Below are 22400 nucleotides of genomic sequence, written 5' to 3' on the forward strand. Positions count from 1 at the left end.
GAAATCCAGGGCCTTGAGTTAATACCACTAAGCTAAATTTCCAGCCCATTTCACATATTTGTTTGTGTATTGGAAACAGTCTCATTAAGTTGCTCAGGCTGGCCTTGAACTTGTGACCCTCCTTGTCTCAGCCTCCAGTGCTGCTGGAAGGCTGAGGCAGTTGCATGCCTAAATGTGGCTTACTTAATTGTTAACATTTTTTATAACCACGGCAAGGCATTAATATCAAAACAAGATTATTCAGTAGACTGTAAACTTTTTGTGTATTTTTTAAAAGACATTTTAATTTAGAGACAGGGTCTCACACTACGTTACCCAAACTGCCCTCAAACTCAAGATCCTCCTGCCTCAGTCTCCCGGTACCTGGGATTGTAGGCATGTGCCACTGGGCTCAGGTCTTTATGCAGGTTTTTACCAATTTTTCCACTAATCTCATTTTTCTGTTCTGGTATCCAGTTTAGTGCACCACATGGTGCTTAGCTGTCACGGCTCCTTAATCTCTTCCTAACTCTTTGCTGTTTAAAAAATGATGTGTCCTGGCATGGTGGTGCATGCCTGTAGTCCCAGCTACTGAGGAGGCTGAAGTGGGGATCGTGGGTTTTGAGGCCAGCCTGTGCAACTGAGTGAGACACCTTCCATATTAAACAAAAACAAAACCCCCAAACAAGCAAGCAAACAAAACCTGAGAAGGAGTGGCCACCGAGTGTCAGAGTGACACCAGCATAGTCCTAACTAGAGCACTAGAGCACTTTCCTAGTTAGTGGGAGACCCTGGGCTTAGCTCCTAGTGCTGCCACCTCCACAGAGGAATCTGCAAAGATGTGAAATGAGTCGTTCTGCTCATTAAATGTTAATTAGTTCTTTTCATTAATATTTAGGGAATAAGGTTTTTCCATTAAAAGCCTGACACATTTCACATCTGATGGGCTTATCAATATTCCTAAATGATTAATTTTAAATCAACAATTCAGTTTGGTTTATGGAGTGGTTAGTATTGACAGAAGCGACCCACAAGAATAAAAGCTCTTTGGAATCCTAAATTGCATCTGAGAACAGAGGAACCCCAAGACCCAGACGTTAGAGAACCGACTACCAGACTGAACATTTAGGGAACAACCAGCTTTTTGTGGAACCATAAGGGGGAAGTCACTTCCTCAAATTATAGCTGGTTCCCTTTTCCCTGATTTACCTCAAATCAGAGCCACCAAGGGCATCTACTATGTCAGCATCTTAGTTCCTTCTACCCACAGGAGATTTGCTCCGGAATGTCGTGGGTGGCTTCCCTTTAACTTGGTCACAAACCATGATGTAGGTCAACTGTTCACTCTTTTTTTGATGGTGCTGGGGATTGAACCCAGGGCCTTGTGCATGCAAGGCAAGCACTCTACCACTGAGCTATGTCCCCAGGCCCCCAAAGTCACTGTTGATTTGTCAGCTTCTAAAGATAATTTTTGTGTGTGTGGGTGTGTGACTGAAGTCTCGGTCTTTGTCCTCCATGCCGATTAATGCCGATTTAATAATGAGAACATGGTTGTGAGAAGAGGGAAGAAGAAGTGTTATTGCTTTGCTAGCAAAGGAGAGACTCCTGGTCCTGAAACTGTGATTCTGTCCATCGGGGAAACCCAGGGCTTTTAAAGAAGCTATTCAGAGGCCATGTGCCAGGTGTGCCCTGACGGGGGTCCCTGGTGCTCCCTGAAGCTGTATGGAGATTCACTTCTCTGATCCTCCGGCAGAGATCTCCTTCCTGTGGTGGCTTGTTCAAGGACAGGGGAAGAAAAGGTAGCCCTGTCTCCCTAATCTTGTTAGGGAGGGGAAGGGGAGAAGAGAGAGAAGCACATGTCCCTTTACAAACAAGCCTCAGAGAAAGGAGGGCTGTATTCAGAAGGGAAAGTGGACCACTGCGACATTGGCAGTTAAACCAGGGTTGCTTCTCATGGACCTTATTTTTTGAGACAGCGTCTTGCTAAGCTGCTGAAACTTCAAAGTTGCGATCCTCCACCCTCAGCCTCCTGGGTGGCTGGGATTTCAGGTCTGCACCTCTGTGCCTGACTTCTTACTCCTTTATTCTTAACATAAGTGATTTTACCCAGGACAGCAACTAACAAGAATGCCAGATTAGTTGCTCTCATTTCTGAACGAGAATGCCAAGAGGCATCCTGTTATCCTCTCTTACCCCTACTGTGGTCTCAAGTGTTAGGAAGTATTCTTATTAAATATTAACTAAAGGAAGCTAAAAATGACATTTATAGTAAACATACACGTATCTGAAACTTTAGTTAATGAGCAATCATGCGAGGCAAGTTCAGAATACCAAATTTTTGTGGTTTACACAAAATCTTTTTTGGCATATTGTTGTCTTCAGGTGTGCAGGGACCACAGAGCCTGTCAGCAGGAGTAGGTGGGAAAGCCAGTGCACCCACCTTTTTTTTTAACTGGGGATTGAACCCTGGGGTGATGCTTTACCAATGAGCTGCATCCCCAGTCCTCCATTTTATTCTATTTTTTTTTTTTTTTTGAGACGAGGGTCTCCCTAAGTTGCTCAGGGTCTCACTACGTTGATGAGGCTGTCCTTGAATTTGTGATCCTCCTGCCTCAGCCTCCTGAGTTGCTGGAATTGCAGGCATGTGCCACCACGCCTGGCACCAGTGCTCCCTCTGTGTATTTGATTGGGTCAGCTTCTGGGAAGTGTGCTGGGTCTGCAGCAGAACCTTACACACTGGCTTAAGGTCCCTTAAGTTCCCACAGGACCCCTTCCTGTGCCTGCTGACCAACTGGATCCTGGGCAGTCCTGCCAGTGGCTCTCTTCCCTGCTCAGGGGTTGCAGCAGCATCTTGTCTTATCTGGTTGGCCTCTGGCACCGCTGGGCGAGTGTCGTGTAGAAGTGGAGCTTTGTCAGTAGGAGTTTTTGTTGGACGGGAGGACTCTCAGATTGTTGGATCTCCATCCCCCAGATTGCACCACTCTCGTATGATTGCGTCCTGTCCCTCTGTCTTAGTCACCATTGAACAAGGTAATTCACCTGAGGACTGTTGCCTTATTTGTGTGGATAGATTCTTGTCCTGGAATGACCTGGCTTGTGAGAAAATTGAAACGTGCAGCAGTGGCAAAGGAGGAGCAGGGAAGAAAGAGCTGTTGTCTTTCCTGATAAAGGGCAGATGGGGGCCAGAGGGGGTGGGATGTCACCCCGCAAGCTCACAGGTTTTCTTGCCACTGCTTTCTTACGTGATCAAAGAAATATTTGGACCTTACTTTCTGCAAATCAAGGCAGGCTCTCCCTGAGTGTGCGTTATTCTGAAAGATTAAAGAGCAGCGTTTTCATTCTGTCATGCAGAATGTGTTCTAGAAGCAGGATTCTATAAAGAAGAGGTAAGTGCCCTCTGCCATCAGAGAGAGGTATTTGTGACACCAGCTGTTTGGTGGCGGTGTTGAGTGCTTTGCATTACCTCCTGCTCTTAGGGTACCAACTGCATGGAGCCCCTGGAGAAAAGGCTAAGTGCAGGTGGGGGAGGGGGATGAGTTAGATTCTGCCTCTCCTGGGGTTATCCTCTCTTAGTTTCCTAGCAACCCACCTGTTGCTATGGCAACTCATTACCCAGGCAGCAGAGGCAATATGCTGTGGAATGTTTCTGGTTGCAGGTGCTGGGAGGCTGCGTGCATTTTGTTTTCTTTCTTTTTGGTAGCTAGATTGAAGCAGTATTCAGCAGGTTTTTACCTTAAATATTTAAAAGGAAGAGCACAAATAATGAGGCTGAGCTAAGGAATAAGACCCTCGAGGATACATTCTGGGAAAGGTGGACCCCTTCATTCTGAGGTTGTTTTTGAACGTCTTTGGCAATTACACAGGGCACAGGGCTCTTCAGCACCCTCAGTGGCTTAGCCTTAGTGAAGACTTGGCGTTTGGAGAGTCTTCTGGTGAATGAAGTAGTTGATGAAGGATGTGCATTAGTGGGGTGTAGGCTCAACCGCAAACAACAGAGACCTGGAATACTAACATCTGAATTCTTTTTTTTAGTTTCGATGGGTGGGAGGGGAAGTACTGGGGACTGAACTCAGGGGCACTTGACCACTGAACCACATTCCCAGTCCTATTTTGTATTTTATTTAGAGACAGGGTCTCGCTGAGTTGCTTATTAGCACCTTGCTTTTGCTGAGGCTGGCTTTGAACTCAGGATCCTCCTACCTCAGCCTCTCGAGCTGCAGGCTCTACTCGCAGATCCAGGCTCTTCCATCTCCTTGTTCTGCATCTCTGAAGTCTGGCCCCTTTTTAGAGTCCAAAATGCGATGCATTTCCAGCCATCACAGCTAGGTTTAGAGGAAGGCCTGACCTCTGTGTGCATCCCGGCAGCCGGATGTGGTGTCATAGCCAGACCCTACTGCAGAGGAGCCTGGGGAGTACTTCTGTCCTTACAAATGAAGAGGAGATGGATGTAAGGGAGCATTTTGGCGTCTCTGCCACATTGGCGACTTACTATTCTAACGGGTTGTAAGGTTTAATTTGATTTTAGAGGAAATGTTAGAAAGAAAAGTTATACTTAAATATAGAAGTTGGAATGTGAACATCTCCCTTGGTTCCCCCCCCCCCAGGTCCACCTTTAACAATCAGCCATAGAAGTCACTAAGAGCTTCCCAAGTGCCAGGGACGCAGATGGGCTTCAGTTGCCCTGGCAGGCCTTGAATTTGTGATCCTCCTGCCTCAGCCTCCCGAGTTGGTGGGATTACGGGTGTGCACCACTGGGCTCGGCCAAGAAGAGGTTTTGGGGTGCTCTTCTAAAAGATGGGTGTTGCCAGGCATGGTAGGGTGCACCTATAATCCTAGCTATTCAAGAGGCTGAGGCCAGCCTTGGTAATGTAGCAGGACCCTCATCAACTTCGACCTTGTCCAAAACTAAAAGGGTTGAGAGTACACCTCAGTGGTAGAACACTTGCCTATGTGCCTAAAGCCCTGGCTTCCATTCCCAGCACCACCAAACCAAACCAAACCAAAACCAAAACAAAAACCAAAAACCCCACCAAAATAAAAGGTGTGCCAGAAACATTTTGAACAATAACAAGGCAGGCGCTGGAGTCCCAGAGGCCTCTAGCCCAGAGCTAGTGAACAGTTTCGTGAGGCCCTGGAAGCATCTCACCTGGACATTTGGGCCTTGGTGGGCAGCCCTCTTTCTTGCTCATGTAGAACTTGCTTAGTTCCTGTAGATACAGGATCATCTCCCTGGGCTCTTTGCAGTATGGCCTGGGAGTCACTTTCCTCTTGTGACTCCTGGGTCTTGGGGTCAGTAGCAAACTGTTTCTGAGGTTCCAGAATCCAGCTCTCTAGATTTGCGAACTGCCAGGTAAGTGCCTGATCAAATGCCGTTTGAGACTCCTCAGGGGGCTGAGGCAGGGGGATCACAAGTTTGAAGCTTGCCTGGGCAACTTAGCAAGACCCCGTCTCAAGAGAAAATGAAACAAAAAAGACTGGGGACCTAGCTCAGCGCTGGACAGTGGGGGGATTTGCCTAGCGTTCCTGTGGCCCAGGGTCAACCCCAGTACTCCAAAAGAAAACAGGAGGAAGAGGGCGGCCTCAGGTCACTACTGAAGAACCGCCTGTTCGTGGGTCTTGGTAAGGTCCCGTCATCGCTACCATGATGGTGATAAATGACACTGGGTGAAGTAATGGTGCCCCAGTGTTGTACCGTGTGTCTTGGTGAATCCTGGGGAGTGTTTCTAGTAGTAGACCCAATTTGCAGGTTTGGGAAGGCTGAGGTCTCAAGGACACGTAGGTCGAAGTGGTGGAGCCAGGAGCTGGGTGAATTCAGGACAGCTGTCAGAGCCAGTCTGGTAGGGGTGGGGATGGATTGGGACCCCAGAGATGCTGGCGGGTGGGTGGGTTGGGAGGCGTGTGCTTTGGCATTTGGGAGTGTTTACGTGTGATCACACCATCTTGATCCTTTCTGCCTTCAGTGCCTTCATTTTACAGATGAAAAAACAAGCTCAGAAGGACACTGGCCTGCCTAAGGCAATTGGATGGGAATTAGCAAGATAGGCTGGGAGGCAGGCCGGTCATGTGTTTTGTTCCCTCTGGAGCCTAGCCGGAGCCCGGAGGTGAAGGCGTAGGTGCTGTGAGGAACACCAAAACTTCCAGCCAACGAAGAGGCTGAGGCAGGAGGATTGTGAAGTTAGAGGCCAGCCTCGGCCATTTAGTTGATACTGACTCAAAAAATAAAAAGGGTTGGGGATTCAGGTCAGTGATGGAGCATCCCTGTGTTGAGTCTCCAGTGCCAGGAACAGACAGAACACCTAGATGGTGGTGATCTGCCTTACAAGTCTTAGTTTAAGGATTCTTTCTTGCAGGAAGTCTTAGAGGCACCCGGATCACAGTCCCACTGAGCTTTCTGTGCCTCCTGGCCTCATTATTATTATTATTTTTTTTTTTTGCAGTTTTGGGATTGAACCCAGAACCTCATGCAAGTCCTCTACCTGTGAACTGCATCTCCAACCCCACCCCCCTTTTTTGGTACTGGGTTGAACTCAGGGGCACTCAACCACTGAGCCACATCCCCAGCCCCATTTTGTATTTAGAGACAGGGTCTCACTGAGTTGCCATTGCTGAGGCTGGCTTTGAACTCGTGATCCTCCTATCTCAGCCTCCCGAGCTCCTGGGATTACAGGTGTGAGTCACCAAGCCTGGCTTCTATCCCTTTTTACTCTTTGAGTCAGGGTTTTTGCTCAGGTTGCTGAGAACTGGTGATGTTCCCGCCTCAGCCTCCCGAGTTGCTGGGATTCCTGGTGTGCGCCACCACGCGGGCTGGGATCTTTCTCTTGCTACGATGACCGCATGTTAAGAGGTTTAGAACGTGTCTGTCATCATCTTCTAGAAGATTTCTGTGTACTTCTAGGCTTGGAGTAAAAAGGCAACAGAGCACCATCCCCTCTCTAAGGAAGTACACTGAAATCTGGGCCTCAGAAGACAGACGAAGGCCTGTGTCTCCTGGCTCATGTCCTAGGCCCTTGAACTGAGAAGGGAGTGCTTGCTTTGTCACAAGATTCGCGTTTCTAGTCAAACCAGTGCTGTTCTTATGACAAGTTTAACTAGAAACCTCGAGGGGGTCAGGCAGACATAGAAGAACTTTCCTCGAGTTCAGCATATAGCCTCAGAGAAGGAAGTTGGTATTTGGGGTAGGGTGTGGGAGGGTTAGAGCAGAGGTTGAAGCTGGGCTGCGAACGGATTTGGAGAAATAACTACCAGAAAGTGGTCGGGGTGACTCTTAGATGTTGGTCATGTCTGAGAACACTGAGGATCCCATCGGCCCCGGGAGGTCCTCCTGTCCAGCTTGCCCTCTGAGGATGGCTCTCCTGAGACCCACTCCGGGGCTGGGTGCTGTTTCTGTTTCTGCTTGGTGTGCCACCTCTGTTGGAGAGGTCACCATCTAATGAGGCAGCCCTTTCCCTTCTGTACCCCCCGGGTGTCAGGTACGTTGCTTGCCTTGACATAGTCTGGGTCACTTAGCCTCTGCTCTGGGATCTGGGATCTGGGGTCTGGAGCCACCCAGAACAGCTCCACCCCATGCAAAAGGCAGGAGGCGTCCTTCACTTATTTGGAGCCCACCGTGTGCCTCCCCCAAGTTCAGTTTCCTATTGAAGCCTCCCAGCGCCCCAGGGACTGTCTGGAATGGCGGCTGGCCCACTCACCTGCTGAGCACCTCACCTGCTGAGCACCCCACCTGCTGAGCACCCCATGGGTTCTCTGGGTCTTTGCCTCCTGCAGCTGGCGCGCCGCCCACCCGCCCTGTCCTTCAGTCCTTGCATCTCGCTGTTCTGTTTTCCCTCTCAGCCCAGCTCACTTCTTGAGGCTGCGGTTTTGTTTGCCCTCCGCCTCCTCCTGTTGGATTCCTCTGTGGGTCTCAGCCCTTGCTGCTGCCAGGTCTTGCTTGGAGTTTCTTATTAGCCTTCCAGTCAGGTGGTCTCCCTCTGTGTCCTCCTCCCTTTCACTGGTGCTACCTAAGGCCTGGTGGTTAAGACACAGATGAGAGCTGGCTGGGGGGCGCGTGCCTATAATCCCATCAGTTTGGGAGGCTGAGGCAGGAGGATCACAAGTTCAATGTCAGACTAGGGCACCTACTTAGCAAGACTGTCTCAAAGGAAGGGCAGAGCAGGTCGCTCAATGGTAGAGCACCCCTGGGTTCAGGTTCTGGTACTTCAAGGAAAGGAATAGAAAAAGACTCATAGATGTGAGCTTGCTTGCCCTGTGTCCACTCAGAAATCCCTCATGGTTTCTGTGACATTGCCCACAGGGTGGACCCCTTACATAGGGATATGTGACAATGAGATCTTCACAGAGTGCCTGGGATTCTGCTTTGTAGCCTGGCTCCTTCCCTCTGCTCCAGTTCTGAAAAGACAGGGACAGTTTTTCCTCTTTGCCAAAGAGACCAGCTGTCCTTTGGAAGGTTCTGGACCCCCCCCCCCCCCACAAACACACACACCATACAGTCTGTCTTTCTAGCACTGTCCTTCACATTCTTGTCCAGTTTTATCCCAAAGGCTCCTTTGGTCATTCCCTCTGTTGTTCCCAGTGTGTAGAAACATCCCTAGGGCTTAGATGCCTGTCCCTGTTGGTCTCCTGCCTGAGGACAGCAGGCTTGGCCCAGTCAGTGGAGCTAGCCATCCTTGCCTGAGCTTCGTGATGAAACCCACACCTGGGGGCCCTGAGAGCCTCCTGGAATGAGGTGCTGGGGTTGAGCCCAGGGATTTGCCCATGTGAGGAAGCTCTCTGCCATTGAGCTACGTCCCCACCTCTTTCTATTTTGGGACAGGGTCTCACTAAGTTGCCCAGGCTGGCCTGGAATGTGGCAGTCCTGCCTCCGCCTCCCAGGTAGCTAGGATGACCGGTGTCTGCCACGGCATCTGACTTGGCAAGAGAATTTTGTGTGTAAATACATTTTCCCAGTCTGACCCACTGTTTGATTCCTTCAGGGGACAGCACTCCTGAGAAGTGAGCCGGTAGCTTGGAGCGGCAGGCCCTGAGCCGTGGCTTCAGCCTGCGTTGCCCTCCTGAGGCCAGCAGTCATCTGCTCACATGCGACACTGTTGCATACCACAGGCTGCCGTCTTTACGGGCATCTGTGCAGTCTGGCTTTAGGCTGGAGGTAGACAGGCAAGTCTTGCTAAGAACTGAGTTTCCAGAGTTGGGATTTAAGCCTTGTTCTCCAGGGTCCCGTGGGATCTGTTTCCAATTGTCTGAGACTCCACGCATACATTCCATTTCTAATCTGGGGTAGAGGCTCACCACTGTGCAGAGGTCATTGAACCTTTGGGATTGAACAAGACAGTGGGCTTGTGTTAGCTGGACCAGGGCAGATAAAAGGGGCTACTTAAGATTAGTTTTAGTCCAGAACGTCCTGTCCAAAACAGATAACAAATCTATAAAGCTGTGATTGAAGATGATACTGTGTCAAGTTACTAGAAGAAATAACTTACAAAGTATTCTTTTTCTGTTTTAGTGTTACTGGGAATGAATCCAGGGGTGCTCTACCACTCAGCTACATTCCTGCTCCTTTTTATTAATTTATTCATTTGTTATTTTTCTTTTTTGGTACCAGGGACTGAACTCGAGCACTCAACCACTGAGCCACATCCCAGCCCCATTTTGTATTTTATTTAGTGACAGGGTCTCACTGAGTGACTTAGGGCCTCGCTTAGGGCCTTGCTGAGGCTGGCTTTGAACTCAACATCTTCCTGCCTCAGCCTCCCGAGTTGCTGGGATTACACACTTGTGCCACAACGCTCAGTTGATAGTGAGTTTTGTTCCTGAAAAGCTGATCGATTTTGGTCCGTAGGAGCCAGTTCCTGGCTGAGAGGCTGGGGAGAACAGTGGGTCAGAGTTGTATTGCCCAAGCCTTGGTGAGCGTGAAGAATGGCAGTCCCCTGCCCCTCCCTCCCCCGCAGTCCTGCTCCTGTCTCTGGTGTCTTGAACCCATCTGCTGGTTCCCTCTCTGCCACTGGGCATTCCTTTGCCTGGAGACCCATTGTGGTAGCTTCCTGTCTGTTACTGGGTCAGAACCGGGCAGTGTGTCTTGCTGGGTGCTTTTCAGGAGTCCTGGGATGTCGCGACCCCCTGCCCGCAAGGAAGACGCAACTCAGGAATCTTCTTTCAGCAGTTTATTCAGGCCCTTGATATTTCTTCTTCTTCCTCTCGGATGCCCCTCCCAGCCTTAATAAAGCATCCCAAGCCCCAATGCAAAGCTGCCGCGTGGAGCTTTCTCACAGGGTGGTGAAAAATCATGTGCCAACTTTCCCAGATAAGAAGTTGTTTGTCACAGAACACAGCGGAGCCAGCGTCATCTTGTAATGGCGACCATAGTCTGCAGAAACGGCAGAAGCGGCTCACCACAGTTCCCCCTTTTCTGTTTTCTTAAAACAATACAGGCGAGAGTAGAGGTCCTATCCCACTGTGCAGAAGTGGCTGCATAGTATGGCTCAGTCCTAAGGAGGGCCCTTCCCCAGATCTGAGGCCATATCAGCCGACGCCTTTTTTCGTGGGGCGGGGCGTGGACGCGTCTAACCCGCATGCAATAGGACATGCTCTCCTTGAGGTCCACGTCAAGGATCACTCAAGTGCAGTGCCTTGCCTCGCATCCTATATCGTGACGATGGTGGATGAAGGGGGATAGCTGAGGCTGAACTGTGGCTGTTTATAAGGACAAACAAGTTGACAGCACCCTGAAAGAAAGGCACGGACTTTAAGGCGATAGAAAAGCACTAGTGTGGAAACCCATCTGCGTGCAATGGCAGTAAGACCGGCAGAGTGCAAGGGCTTTCCAACACTAAGAGAATAACAAGGAAAGTCATGTCGATCCCAGTGCAATGTTATAATAACTTGGGGTGTAACGACCATGACAAAGGTTTACTGCTTAAGATGCGCAAGCCAGACTTGAGGCGAGTTGCCATTTTCTAAAGCTGCAAGAGCTTGTATGATCATAGCCTTTTCTTGTGCATGGCGAGTTTTAAGGCGACAGAGAAGCCACAAACAAAGCACAACACTGAAGCAACACATTGCCCCAAAAATGCCTACTCCCACCCACTCTTTGAAGAAGGAAAAAGCAGAAGATATCCAATCGGTGAATTGACCCAAAGTCACAGGTTCGACACGGGTGCTATTCAGAACAGCAATCTGAGTTAGTTGAGACTGGATCAAGTTTTCTGCTTCCATGGACCAGGTTCCGGATAAATATTCCCCGATGATGCGGGAGGCATTTCTGGAATCATTAAATCTGACAGAGGTTATACATAAATGTGCACGTTGATCAATACAACCCAAATGTACTAGGTCAGACAATTCCTCAACTTGAGCTTGAAGCAGATCTATCCTTTGATTAGCAGCTAGAATCCCAGATAAAATGTGTTGATTAATTCTACTTTGAGATTCAAGTATGGTGGATGTTTGTTGAATAACCTGATTAATAGTGGCAGCAGTTTGTACCTGGCTGGCCATGGCTACTCCAGCTGTAACTGCTGCAGCAGCAGACACCGCCACAGCTGTCACTATAGCTGCCGTAATTCCAAAATCTCTACGGGCTCTAATCAGTTCAACAATAGGAAATGACTCTGGATCTGCAGTAACCGGGATCGGGACAAAGGTTGGAAATTTCATAACCATTGCCGTAGTCCAGGAGCCATTCCAACACTCAGACAAATAACAGGTAATATTAGAACAATTAAGCATCCCCTGTAATGTAACATTAGCCAAAAGAAACAGGAACGGAGATTGGAGACAGACTGCTGCGGAGGGTAATGTAGCATTAGATAATTGTGAATTATTTGCAGAAATTTTAAGCCTCCTACCTCGCTCCGAGTCTTGGGTACTGCCAGAAACATTAAACAGCCAACTTTGGACTCCTAATATTTCCCTGGGGAAACACAAGCACGGACTAGACTAGCCCAATCTGAGGGAGTCATGCAAAATCTAGTAAGTCCCTCCACCTGAGTGAGAGTGAAAGCGGCATCTATGCCATAAGTGCGGACAGATTCTGCCAAGGTTTTAATTATCTTAAAGTCTAAAGGCTCATGATATCTTCCCCTGTTATTGTCCTGAAATACAGGGTATGCAAGTCCCATATCTGTATTAACTGTCCTCCAAACTTGTGCATGAAAAGATCTCCCGGAACCTTGGCTCCCCCCGACATACGGAGGTGGGGCAATCGGCACCATATCTTCTTCTAGATATTCTACCTCCTCCTCCTCAGAGTTTTGTTGACCGATGTTAACTCCCTTCCCCTTCTTACAGTAGGCCTGCGTGCCCTGTGTCTCCTTTTTCTTCTTTTTCATTTTTATCTTATGTAGTTGTTGTAACAATATATCAAGGTCCTCAGAACTCTCTGAGTCGCTTGTGTTCTCAGGCGTTTTTAATTCGGTCAAGTCTGGGTAGAGCCTTCTCCTATTTTTATCTTCAGGCTCTTTTGCCTTCTCACTACTGTTACTTTTAATACTCTCTGCCACTTCACTACATGATCCTTCAGATTTTTCCTCATGCAGTTGCTCAAGAATAGCTTGACCCTCACTCACAGCTTCCTGGCATTTACCATCTGTAAGGCAACCACGGACCATTTTCCAAAGGGGTATCACCCCACCCTCTAATATGCCCTGCTCAGAAGCAAAGTCAAGATCTTTGCCTAATTTATCCCAACTAGGCACAGTAAGGCTGCCCGAAAATGCAAACCACGGTGCAGCGATATCTATCTTCTGTAAAAATCTCTGTAAAGTACTATGTTTCACTTCCAGTCCCTTGGAACGTAACAGGCCATCTAGGGCCAGGAGAAGCGGACTTGAAGATGCGGCACCCATGACGCAACAACAAAGAAAGCACAAAAAAAAGAAAGCGAAAGTAGGAGCGAAAGTACACAGTGCAGCTGCAATAAAATGTAAGGCTCTCTCTTTCATTACAGAGGAGCTGTCCCGCTTTGGTCGCGGATCCCACTTACTAGGGACTAACCCCGCTTTGATCGCGGATCCCACTTACCTGGGACTAACCGGTGCACCACCCCTGACTGCTGAAAGTTCTGGTTCCCGGGTCTCAGCACCACTTGTCGCGACCCCCTGCCCGCAAGGAAGACGCAACTCAGGAATCTTCTTTCAGCAGTTTATTCAGGCCCTTGATATTTCTTCTTCTTCCTCTCGGATGCCCCTCCCAGCCTTAATAAAGCATCCCAAGCCCCAATGCAAAGCTGCCGCGTGGAGCTTTCTCACAGGGTGGTGAAAAATCATGTGCCAACTTTCCCAGATAAGAAGTTGTTTGTCACAGAACACAGCGGAGCCAGCGTCATCTTGTAATGGCGACCATAGTCTGCAGAAACGGCAGAAGCGGCTCACCACACTGGGAGCCCATGTCTGAGATGGCCTGGGGGGAGCTCCTGAGTCTTGGGACTCCTGTTTGTGCAGTCTCCTACCCTGCACTCCCTGGCACCCTTCACCCTCATGACGCACCCCCACCACACCCACTTCCCGGCACCTGGCACAGCCTCATGTGACATTACTGGTTAGCCTCACTCCTGTGAGCCATCTGGGGAGCTCTCTGCTGTTTGGAATCCAGCATTTACCCACAGTCACCGGAATCCAAACCAACAGCTTTTGGAGAGTGGCCAGTTCAGTTGAGGTTGTCACCTGGTTGCCTTTGTGGTTTGGCTCCCTGGGGACAGGGAGGACTGTAACCTGGGTGGCAGGTTTGTAACTCATTTGCTGATATTCACAGGGGTGCAGGTGATCTGGCTTGAGCTTTTGGGGGGACCTAAGTCTTTGCACTAGTAGCTCGTGTAAGTAGTAATGGAGCATTTGTTCCCTTGTTCTCCCGGAGGAAGAACCTGCCCCCACTGCTGTGTGCCTGCCCCACGGCCCACCCTCTTGCTGGCCTGCAGGCAAGAAGCTGCACACTGATGGCTCAGGGGTTCTCTGCTGGGTGGCTCTGGGGCTTTCCTCTTAGACTTGGGCCAAGTGTCTTCTGTTGACAACAGAAGCTGGTTCAAGCATGATGTCTGCTGGGACTTGGCCTCTGCGCCATCCCATCATGCTCCAGTGTAGTCGGATGGCATCCATTCTTGTCTACCTGAGGAGGTGGCTCAGAGGGAGATGAGAATCGGAGCATTTCCCACAGTCTGTGGTTCTGAAATCCAGGGTGCTCTCGATCTGTGTTAGCATGTGTACTCTCAAAGTAGTTTATAAAACATGTTAAAAATATTCTACATTGTTTGCCTAGTGAGCGTGAAACCTGGCGTCCATGCCCAAGGGCATTGGGAGTTAAGAACATAATTCAGGGGGCTGGGGTTGTGGCTGGGCGGTAGAGTGCTTGCCTAGCGCATGCGAGGCCCTGGGTTCAATCCTCAGCACCACATAAAACTAAATAAAAACAAAGGTGTACAACTAAAAAAAAAATGTAAATCATCACCTTTAAAAAAGAAGAAGAAGAACATAATTCAGCTAGCCAGCCTGCTTTATTTTCTTATCTTTATACAACTAGTGTAGTCATGGTTTTGAATTTTTTTCTTTCATATATTTCATCTTTGCAATTGTGTTTGTCAGCTATGTAACAATAGTTACATAACAATTAGTTACAAACAGCAGTTTAGTATGATAAGGTTAGTCTGCCCCTCCCCCATGTTTAGCCATTTAGGTTACATCTGCATGTTTTTAACATTGTAAATGGCACTCGAATATATTTATGCATGTTTTGCCTCTTAAATTATTGTGGCTTCTTAATGTTCGTGTGTGTGTGTGTGTGTGTGTGTGTGTGTGTGTGTGTGTGTGTTGCTGGGGATTGGACTCCAGGACTCACACAGGCTAGGCCACCACTCCTGTATTTGCTTTTTGAAGAGGGATCTTCTGCCTAGTAAATCTTGTACATTCAGCAGTCACACTGCTGATGGCCCTAGAAGAAACTTTTACTGTAAACTTCTCACTGTTGTGACATAGGTTTTCCCCCAATTTGGCTAGCTTAGCTTTAAAATGTGGCCCTGACCTGCGTTCTTTGGTCCCTGGTCATGTTGGGTCTTCTGTCTTGTCTTTTCTTAGCTCTCTGTGCCTGGGTTCTGCGGGAGGCCTTTCCCGGGGACAGCAACAGGTGACACTCCATGCCCCTGGTTTTGGATGGACTTGTGATTTTTTGATACCCAGGTGGCTTGTGCAGCCTTATTTCCTGCTAGTAAATTTGTTTATGTGCAAAGACTCAATAGAATGAGATTAATAAAAGTGCTCTTGAACTTGAACAACTCTAAGAATCCTTATTTGATGTAACAAGGTTGATCTGGTTTTCACTGCCCCTTTTATGGTGTTTTAACTTTTCATTTTATGGTTTTCAGTCTGCAGAAGTTAGGGTCAGTCTTCATCAGTTTTTCCTCCTGCGGTAGCTTTCATTACTTATGGAAACTTACTAAGATTGAAAGGGTGAAAGGGCCTGAACCCCGATACTGTTTCAGTGTTTGGAGAGGATTAGCTGGATGCATCCCTCCAGCCTGGTGACCCGTGACCAGCCCCGTTTCTTGGCTGGACAGCCAAGCAGCAGTGTGTTTGTGTTCCATAGGCTGGTGAGGGGCCAGGAGCGTGTCCTGCCGCAGGCAGGGGCTGGAGTAAGCCAGGTGCCACCTCCGCATGTTGGTTTTTCTTTCGGCTCTAGCCGGCCCTGTCCCAGACCTGAGAAAATGCTCCGGGGGCTCAGCCGTGCTGTGCCAGGACCTCAAGACGGCGGTGGACTGCAGGGCCCTGAAGCACTGCAGCAGACCCTGTGGAGCAAGCCCACCGCGGTGAGCGCCTCGCCCAGGCGGCCTGCCCTGCCTTCCCTCCTCCAGACCCTCCCTCCAGATCCTCCGAGCACTTCCTCTCCCCTTGTGTGCTCGCCCTTCATCATGACCCTGTGTGGGAGGCAGGGCCTGTCAGGTCTGTTACTGTCCGATTCACTAGGAAGTGAACAGGGTTCCCTTCCCCCAGGTCATGCCGTCTTTTGATGACCCTGTGCTGCTTTCTGGGCCACTCTGTAGGTCCCACTTCCCACCTTAGATAAGGGTCCCCTGGGCACGTGGGCATAGCTCATCCTTTGTCACTCACTCCACAAATATATGCTAAACTTTTCAAATCTTCCCATTTCATATTTCCTCTAAACCCTCTCAAACAGGCAAACCACAGATTGAGATCCTAGAGCTTAAAACTTTATTTCCAACTACAACCACAGTGGGAAAGATACCACTGGTTTTCATTTAAATGATGTTAAATGCAGCGTTTTAATGTGGGACTCTGAGAAATAGTGAGACCACAGACCTCGTGTGCATTCTTCATGTCACCTAACACACCGTGGCCAAGCTCTGCTGGCTGCACCAGTAGAATGTGACCCTGCTCCTGGCCCATTCTGGGATGTGCTGAGTGTCACATGGTACAGGCTGTGTGATGAGTAGATTTTGAATTCCAAACTTGTCAGTGGCCACTAGTGTTTCTTCATTAAAAACAAAATACCTGATTAAATAACACTGTTCTTTCAGAAATAGTTTCTGAATTATTTATTGCAAATTGTCTTCTGTGGCCAAAACTACTCTTTGATTTGGTTTCTAATTTGCATTCAATCTTGTTTTTGAACACTGCTTCCTATTTTTCTGAGTTTAATGTGTATTAAGTGAGGACTTCAGAACTTGCTTGACTGGATAGTCTCCTGGGTGCCGGGCTCTCTTTTGTTACACCCTCAAGCACAGTAATGGCTGACTAGGTCTAAAGGTTCAGATTGGTTTCTCTGAACTCAGCTGAGCTTACAGGTGTCCCATAATCTCATCCAGATATGTTAGCCTGTTCTGCAAGTGTTGACAGTTAACATCGAGAAGGGAGCCTGTGGGTGCCTCCTTCAGAGCTGTGAGAACGAACTAGAATTTCTGTGGCTGCTGGGCCTGGTGGTGCCCAGGCTTGTTAGGAGGCTGGGTTTGGTGTAGGTCCTAACTGAGCAGAAGGTGATCAGGTGCCAGTGGAATGTACAGCAGCATAGTAACTGGCTGGCGCTGGCGTCCCCGCTCTACCCACTGTGGGATATGGTCAAAACCCACCATTTCATCTTTCTGAGCTGTTTCTTCAGAGAAGTTGTGAGCACTCATTTGAAATTGACTTATAGCACCTGAATTGAGCAGGATGCTAAAGGGGAGAGGGGACAGGAAAGGGTTTCTGTCCCATAGAAGCACAGGGTGTTCTCCCCAGTTCACCTGTCCTTCCCTGTGCTGTTCAGGTCTCCTCGTGTACACGGTGGGCACCAGGATTAACAGTGGAACGTGGCCTTGACCATAGGCTGGTTATTAGGTAGAATAGGATAAAGGCCATGAGGGTTTCCGGCTGTGGGGGGTGTGAATTGTGACCTACAAATAACATCTCGGCTTCATGTTCTTTCCTTTTAGAAATCCCTTCCGTGTGACATATGCAAACAGGTCATCACCGCGGCTGGCGACATGCTGAAAAACAATGCCACTGAGGTGAGTGGGGGCTGGAGTGGGCTCGGCCTCATGCCCCGTTTTTCAGGAGAGCTGTGACTCTGAGGATTGTCTAGGGGTGGCAGATGTCTTTGGTAAAGGGCCAGTAGGAAGGATTTTCAGCCTTACAGGCCACATACTGTTTCTGTCACGTAGTCTTTTTGCAAACCACTTTAAAAATGTAGGTCTGTTTTTTGTTTGAGGCTGAATGCAGTAGGGGAAGGGCCCGGCTTGCTGACCCCCGGACTACAGATTAAATACCCGAGATTGATTGGGGTCTGATATGCCTGTCAGCGTCCTGCTTGGCCCTGGCTCACCTTCACTGTCCTCTGCTCAGAATTTTCTGTGCCTGTAAGACCACAGGTCAAAGAATCTTTGCTTTGAATTTTGATGCCATGAAGCACAAGGTGGCTCGCCTGGTGAACTGATAGACCCCTGGGCCACCACTAGCTCTTCTCCTGCCCTCTTCCCTGAGGCCTGGCTGATTTGCAGGCTTGCTTTTCCTTCTTGCCTTCAGCCATTTGCAGGGAAGAGGCCTGTTCTGATTCTGACCCTTGCCATTGTCCCTGGCAGGAGGAGATCCTCACTTACCTGGAGAAGATGTGCGACTGGCTTCCTAACACGGACCTGTCGGCCTTGTGCAAGGAGATGGTCGACTCTTACCTCCCAGTCATCCTGGACTTGATTAAAGGGGAAATGGTAAGTGATGGGGAACAGGCTCTTTTTTCTAGGTGCTTCCAGGGCCCAGAGGAGATAGTGGCCCAGAGCAGTGATTCAGTTGGGAAGTCTCTTTGTGGCTTTGTATTTTTTTGAGGAGCTTTTCATTTTGATTCTGCCATTCAGAAGAACTCTGGCCCAGCAGCCCCTGTGGCCTGCCAGGGTTGGTGAGGGGCAGCAGATGGGCTGCTGTGAACCAGCTAATGTTTACAGGTGCCAGTTGAGTAACTCGTGTTGTCTTTGGAGCAAACAAATAATTTCATTTCTCTGAATTTCTGTGAATTTATAATTTAAGGGGGTTCAGCGGTAAGGGTACTCAGCCTTCACCTATCAGGTACAGATTGTGCAGAAGCCACGTGCTGGAGGCTGTGTTTTAAAGGCCCTGAGAAGGGCAAGTGTTTAAGAAACCGTGGAGGGCCATCAGGGCAGGAGTGTCCTGAGACAGGACGTGGTTTTGGTGAGGAAGGCAGAGGTCACATTGTGGAGGGCCTTCCACGCTGTGTCCCAAAAGGCTCTGTCCAGGTTCCATTGCCAGGAGCAGCAGCAGGGGACTCAGGCAGGATACTGCGAAGGTTCTGGCAATGTGAGCGAGGGGGGTGGGGAGGAACAGATGCACATTCTGGAGGGCGAATGGGCCGGCCTTGGCCATGGAGGGGGTGTACAGGAGAGAAGAGTTAAGAGTGTCTCCAGCTCTCTGGGAAGATGGGGGTGGAGTCGTTTGCTAACATGGAGGTGGAGAGGGGAGCATGGGGAGCAGATAGGGCAGGATGGAATTGGAAGAGTTGGAGATGTCCCCGTGTGTGTGTGTGTGTGTGTGTGTGTGTGTGCGCGCGCGCGCGCGCCGGCATGCATGCATCAGTGTGAGCGTGCACCTGGAAGGTGTGTAGAACCAGTGCATGGCAGTAGCGTGTGGCTCAAGAGTTGCGGATCTTCCTTTAAAAAGGAAGAGCTGACAGTGAGTGGCAGTCATAGTCCAGGAGCCCACGGCTACTGTGTGGTTGGGCGCATGGGTTGGAATTTATTTCCTTCCTTTCTTCATCCATCCGTTCCTCCCTTCCTCTTTCCCTCCTACCTTTCTTTTTTCTTTGGTTTTTGTGCAGTGCTGAGGTAAGCTCAAGGCCTCCAGGTGTTAGCGGGGCGGGGCTGTGGCTTTTGTGGCCTTCCCAGGGGAACGGAGCAGCCGGGTTGTCGGGTGTGGTCAGTGTCTTCCTTTTCTTCCTGAGTTTCCGTGTGTGGGGGTCCTGCCCAGCCTCACACACGCCTGCAAACACTGCCAGGAGCCACATCCCAGCCCCTGTTGTTTCTGTGTAAGGGACTTGGGGAGAGGGACTGATTCCTAGGCACTCGGTAGCCTGTTCTGACAGGCGCGCACACACGCACACACACACACACACATACAGGGAGGGAGCTTTCAGCCGGCTCTCCTTCCCCCCAGAGCCGTCCAGGGGAGGTGTGCTCGTCCCTCAACTTCTGTGAGTCTCTTCAGAAGCACCTGGCAGAGCTGAGCCACCGGAAGCAGCTGGAGGCCAACAAGATCCCGGAAATGGACATGACTGAGGTGGTGGCTCCCTTTATGGCCAACATCCCCCTCCTCCTGTACCCTCAGGATGGCCCCCAGAGCAAGCCCCAGCCAAAGGTAAGGCGGGTGGGGCTGGCCCTGGGGACCCTTTGGAGGCAAGGTAGAGTCAGGGATGTGTGAGGGGTGGTTCGTGAGTGTGTGTGAGTGTGTGAGATGAGGTAGGAGGGGCGGCGCGTAATGTTCTCATACTGAGTCTTGTCCTTTCGCGTGACTCTGCCGGTACCAGGCAGTCCTTAGGTGGGGTACGATGCAGTCTCTAAAGATGAGATGCAGAAGTGTCCCCCTTTTGTTTAGTGGTGCTGGGGTTGGAGGCCATGTTCTGTATGTGCCAAGCACATGCTTGACCTTAGGCTGCACCCAGGCCTCCCCAGTCTGTGCTTCAGTGAATACTGAGTTGACTTTAAACCTACTGGTACTTGTAGAGCCTCTTAAAAACCCATTAGGAGCTGCTCGGTGGTGGCCCCCAGTGCTGTGGCCTGGGCAGGTGAAGACTCTGCAGGAGTCGGTCCTCTGCCACCAAGCTGCGTCCTCACTGCCCTTCTCTCTAGGCCAGTGGAGACGTCGGCCAGGACTGCGTGCAGATGGTGACCGACATCCAGACGGCCGTGAGGACCAATTCCACCTTTGTGGAGGGCTTGGTGGAGCATGCCAAGGAGGAGTGTGACTGTCTGGGGCCTGGCATGGCTGACATGGTGAGTGTGCCCCTCCCTGCTGTGAAGATGTCCTGACCCAGGGAGCTGGGCTCTGGAGACAGGAGTGGGGCACCAAGATAGCAGATCATTATTGCCGCGGTAGAGTTGGGAATTTCAGCCTGACTGCTCTGAGTTGAGGTGCTTCAAATAATCCCTCTCTGTTTTTCCCAGCTGCTTGAGTGGGGACCTTACATACACTTTGGGTAGTTGAATCTGCAGATAATAGAAAATGATGGAAGAACACTGCTTTTGTCAAACTTTGTCTTCTTCCTGTCACCGTACCTATTAGAAACGCTGGGGGCCAGCTGTTGAAAGAGCCTGGCGGTTCTGAGAGTGCCCACCTTGTGAGCCAACCTACACGGTGCCCACCTGGAGGCCTGGGTTCTGTGGGCTCGGCACTCCACTCTGTTAGTTCCTTAGGTGGTTTCATTCCTTGGACCCAATTCCCATTATTAAATTCGCTCATGAAATTGATGTGGAAAACCAAAATCCAACTTAGTACCTGAGTGCCTTCTGAAACCTTTGTGGGGGAGGCAGTTGGGATTCTGCTCTGGGTTCCAGAGCGGCCTTCCTGGGTGGAGCCCTGTCGGTGGCCTGACTCTCCTAGGGCTGTCAGCCAGGGGAGCAGTCTTTTTATCTTTTTATTATGAAAGCCTGGGAATCAGTTTGCAGTTGCTGTTGTAGGTGGTTTCTCAGGTAAACCCTCTCCTAGGGCTATTCGCGTTTCCCTTGGTTTCTAGTGAGAAGCGAGCACTAGCTTAGTGTGGCAGGAGCTGTTCTGAGAGGGGCTGCTGGCAGTGCCTCGCTTTGTATGAAATCAGGTCATTGAAAATCATTCTTGACTCGTCTGGATTTAAATTTTATAACCAGTCCTGTCTGAGAATGTGTAAAGGTTTCAAGAGTAACCTTGGATTCCTCATCAGTGGATCTGTAACTTCGTTCTCTCCCAACTGCAAACTGCTACGGAGCAACTTTTGAACGACCTTGGGGCAAATTGGCCATAAATAGAGAAAGACAAAATCTCTTTAGTTCTTTTGGTAAACAGTTTCAGAACACATTCTCTGTTCGTTTTCTGTAAGTTATAAAATAACGTCACTTGTATCTCATTAAAGTTTGTTTTGAGCAGATTATAAAATTCTATAGGAATTTTTTTAGAGGTGATACAGGGATTGAACCCAGGGGTGCTTAAGCAGTGAGCCACATCCCCAGCTCTTTTTAAAATATTTTATTTAGAGACAGGTTCTCTGAGTTGCTTAGGGCCTCACTAAATTTCTGAGACTGGCTTTAAACTCAAAACCCTCCTGCCTCAGCCTCCTGAGCCACTGGGATTACAGGTATGCACCACCGTACCTGGCTCTATAGGTAGGAATCTTGATAATCAGCAGTTAGCACTGTTGAAAAGGCTAGTTTGGTTTTTTTGGTTCTTTGTTGCAATAATTAATTTAACTGAAGAACTGTTTCTCTCTCTCCAGTGCAAGAACTATATCAGCCAGTACTCTGAAATCGCCATCCAGATGATGATGCACATGGTAGGTGGCAGGAGAGTCCTTGGTTAGCATTTTTGTCCTAAATGTTGCTGTTTCCAGATACAGTTTAGTTTCTTTCTTTCTTTCTTTTTTTTTTTTTTTTTAAATTCTCAAAATACTGAATTGAGGCCAGAAAGAACCCTCCTTGACCATCAGGCTCTCCACTTCAATCTCAGTCCCCCCACCCCCCCACCCAAGAAAGGCTGAAGGAAGAAGCTTGATCCCAGGACTGCCTTATGGTGGCCTGCTGGCCTGTGCACCTGTGAGCTGGCCGTCAGATTGCTAGTATCTGGCTTTAGCCCTGGGATCTGTAGTCGTTTGCTCTCTAGACCAACCCCAAGCATTGCCACCATGCAGCCTGAGTTTGGAGCTGGGGAGGGTGGGAATCCTGCCTGGCGGAGTTGGCCCTTTGCCCTGGAGTGGGGTCAGCTAGT

At 49.5% G+C, this 22400-nt stretch overlaps 1 protein-coding gene across 1 annotated transcript; it reads left to right on the top strand.

Moving 5' to 3' along the window:
* Positions 1-17318: 17318 nt before the first annotated feature.
* LOC124102162 (prosaposin-like) lies at positions 17319-22159 on the top strand. Its single transcript, XM_046458366.2, has 5 exons — positions 17319-17455; positions 18026-18151; positions 19605-19805; positions 20297-20440; positions 21913-22159. Exons 1-5 carry the CDS (start codon positions 17432-17434, stop codon positions 21994-21996), a joined length of 579 nt encoding a protein of 192 aa, XP_046314322.1. The 5' UTR covers positions 17319-17431; the 3' UTR covers positions 21997-22159.
* Positions 22160-22400: the final 241 nt, after the last annotated feature.

Source organism: Marmota monax, unplaced genomic scaffold, assembly GCF_021218885.2.
Source record: "Marmota monax isolate L192 unplaced genomic scaffold, Marmota_monax_Labrador192_F-V1.1 WCK01_AAM20220418_F8-fsc00612, whole genome shotgun sequence".
Classification (NCBI taxonomy): Eukaryota; Metazoa; Chordata; class Mammalia; order Rodentia; family Sciuridae; genus Marmota; species Marmota monax.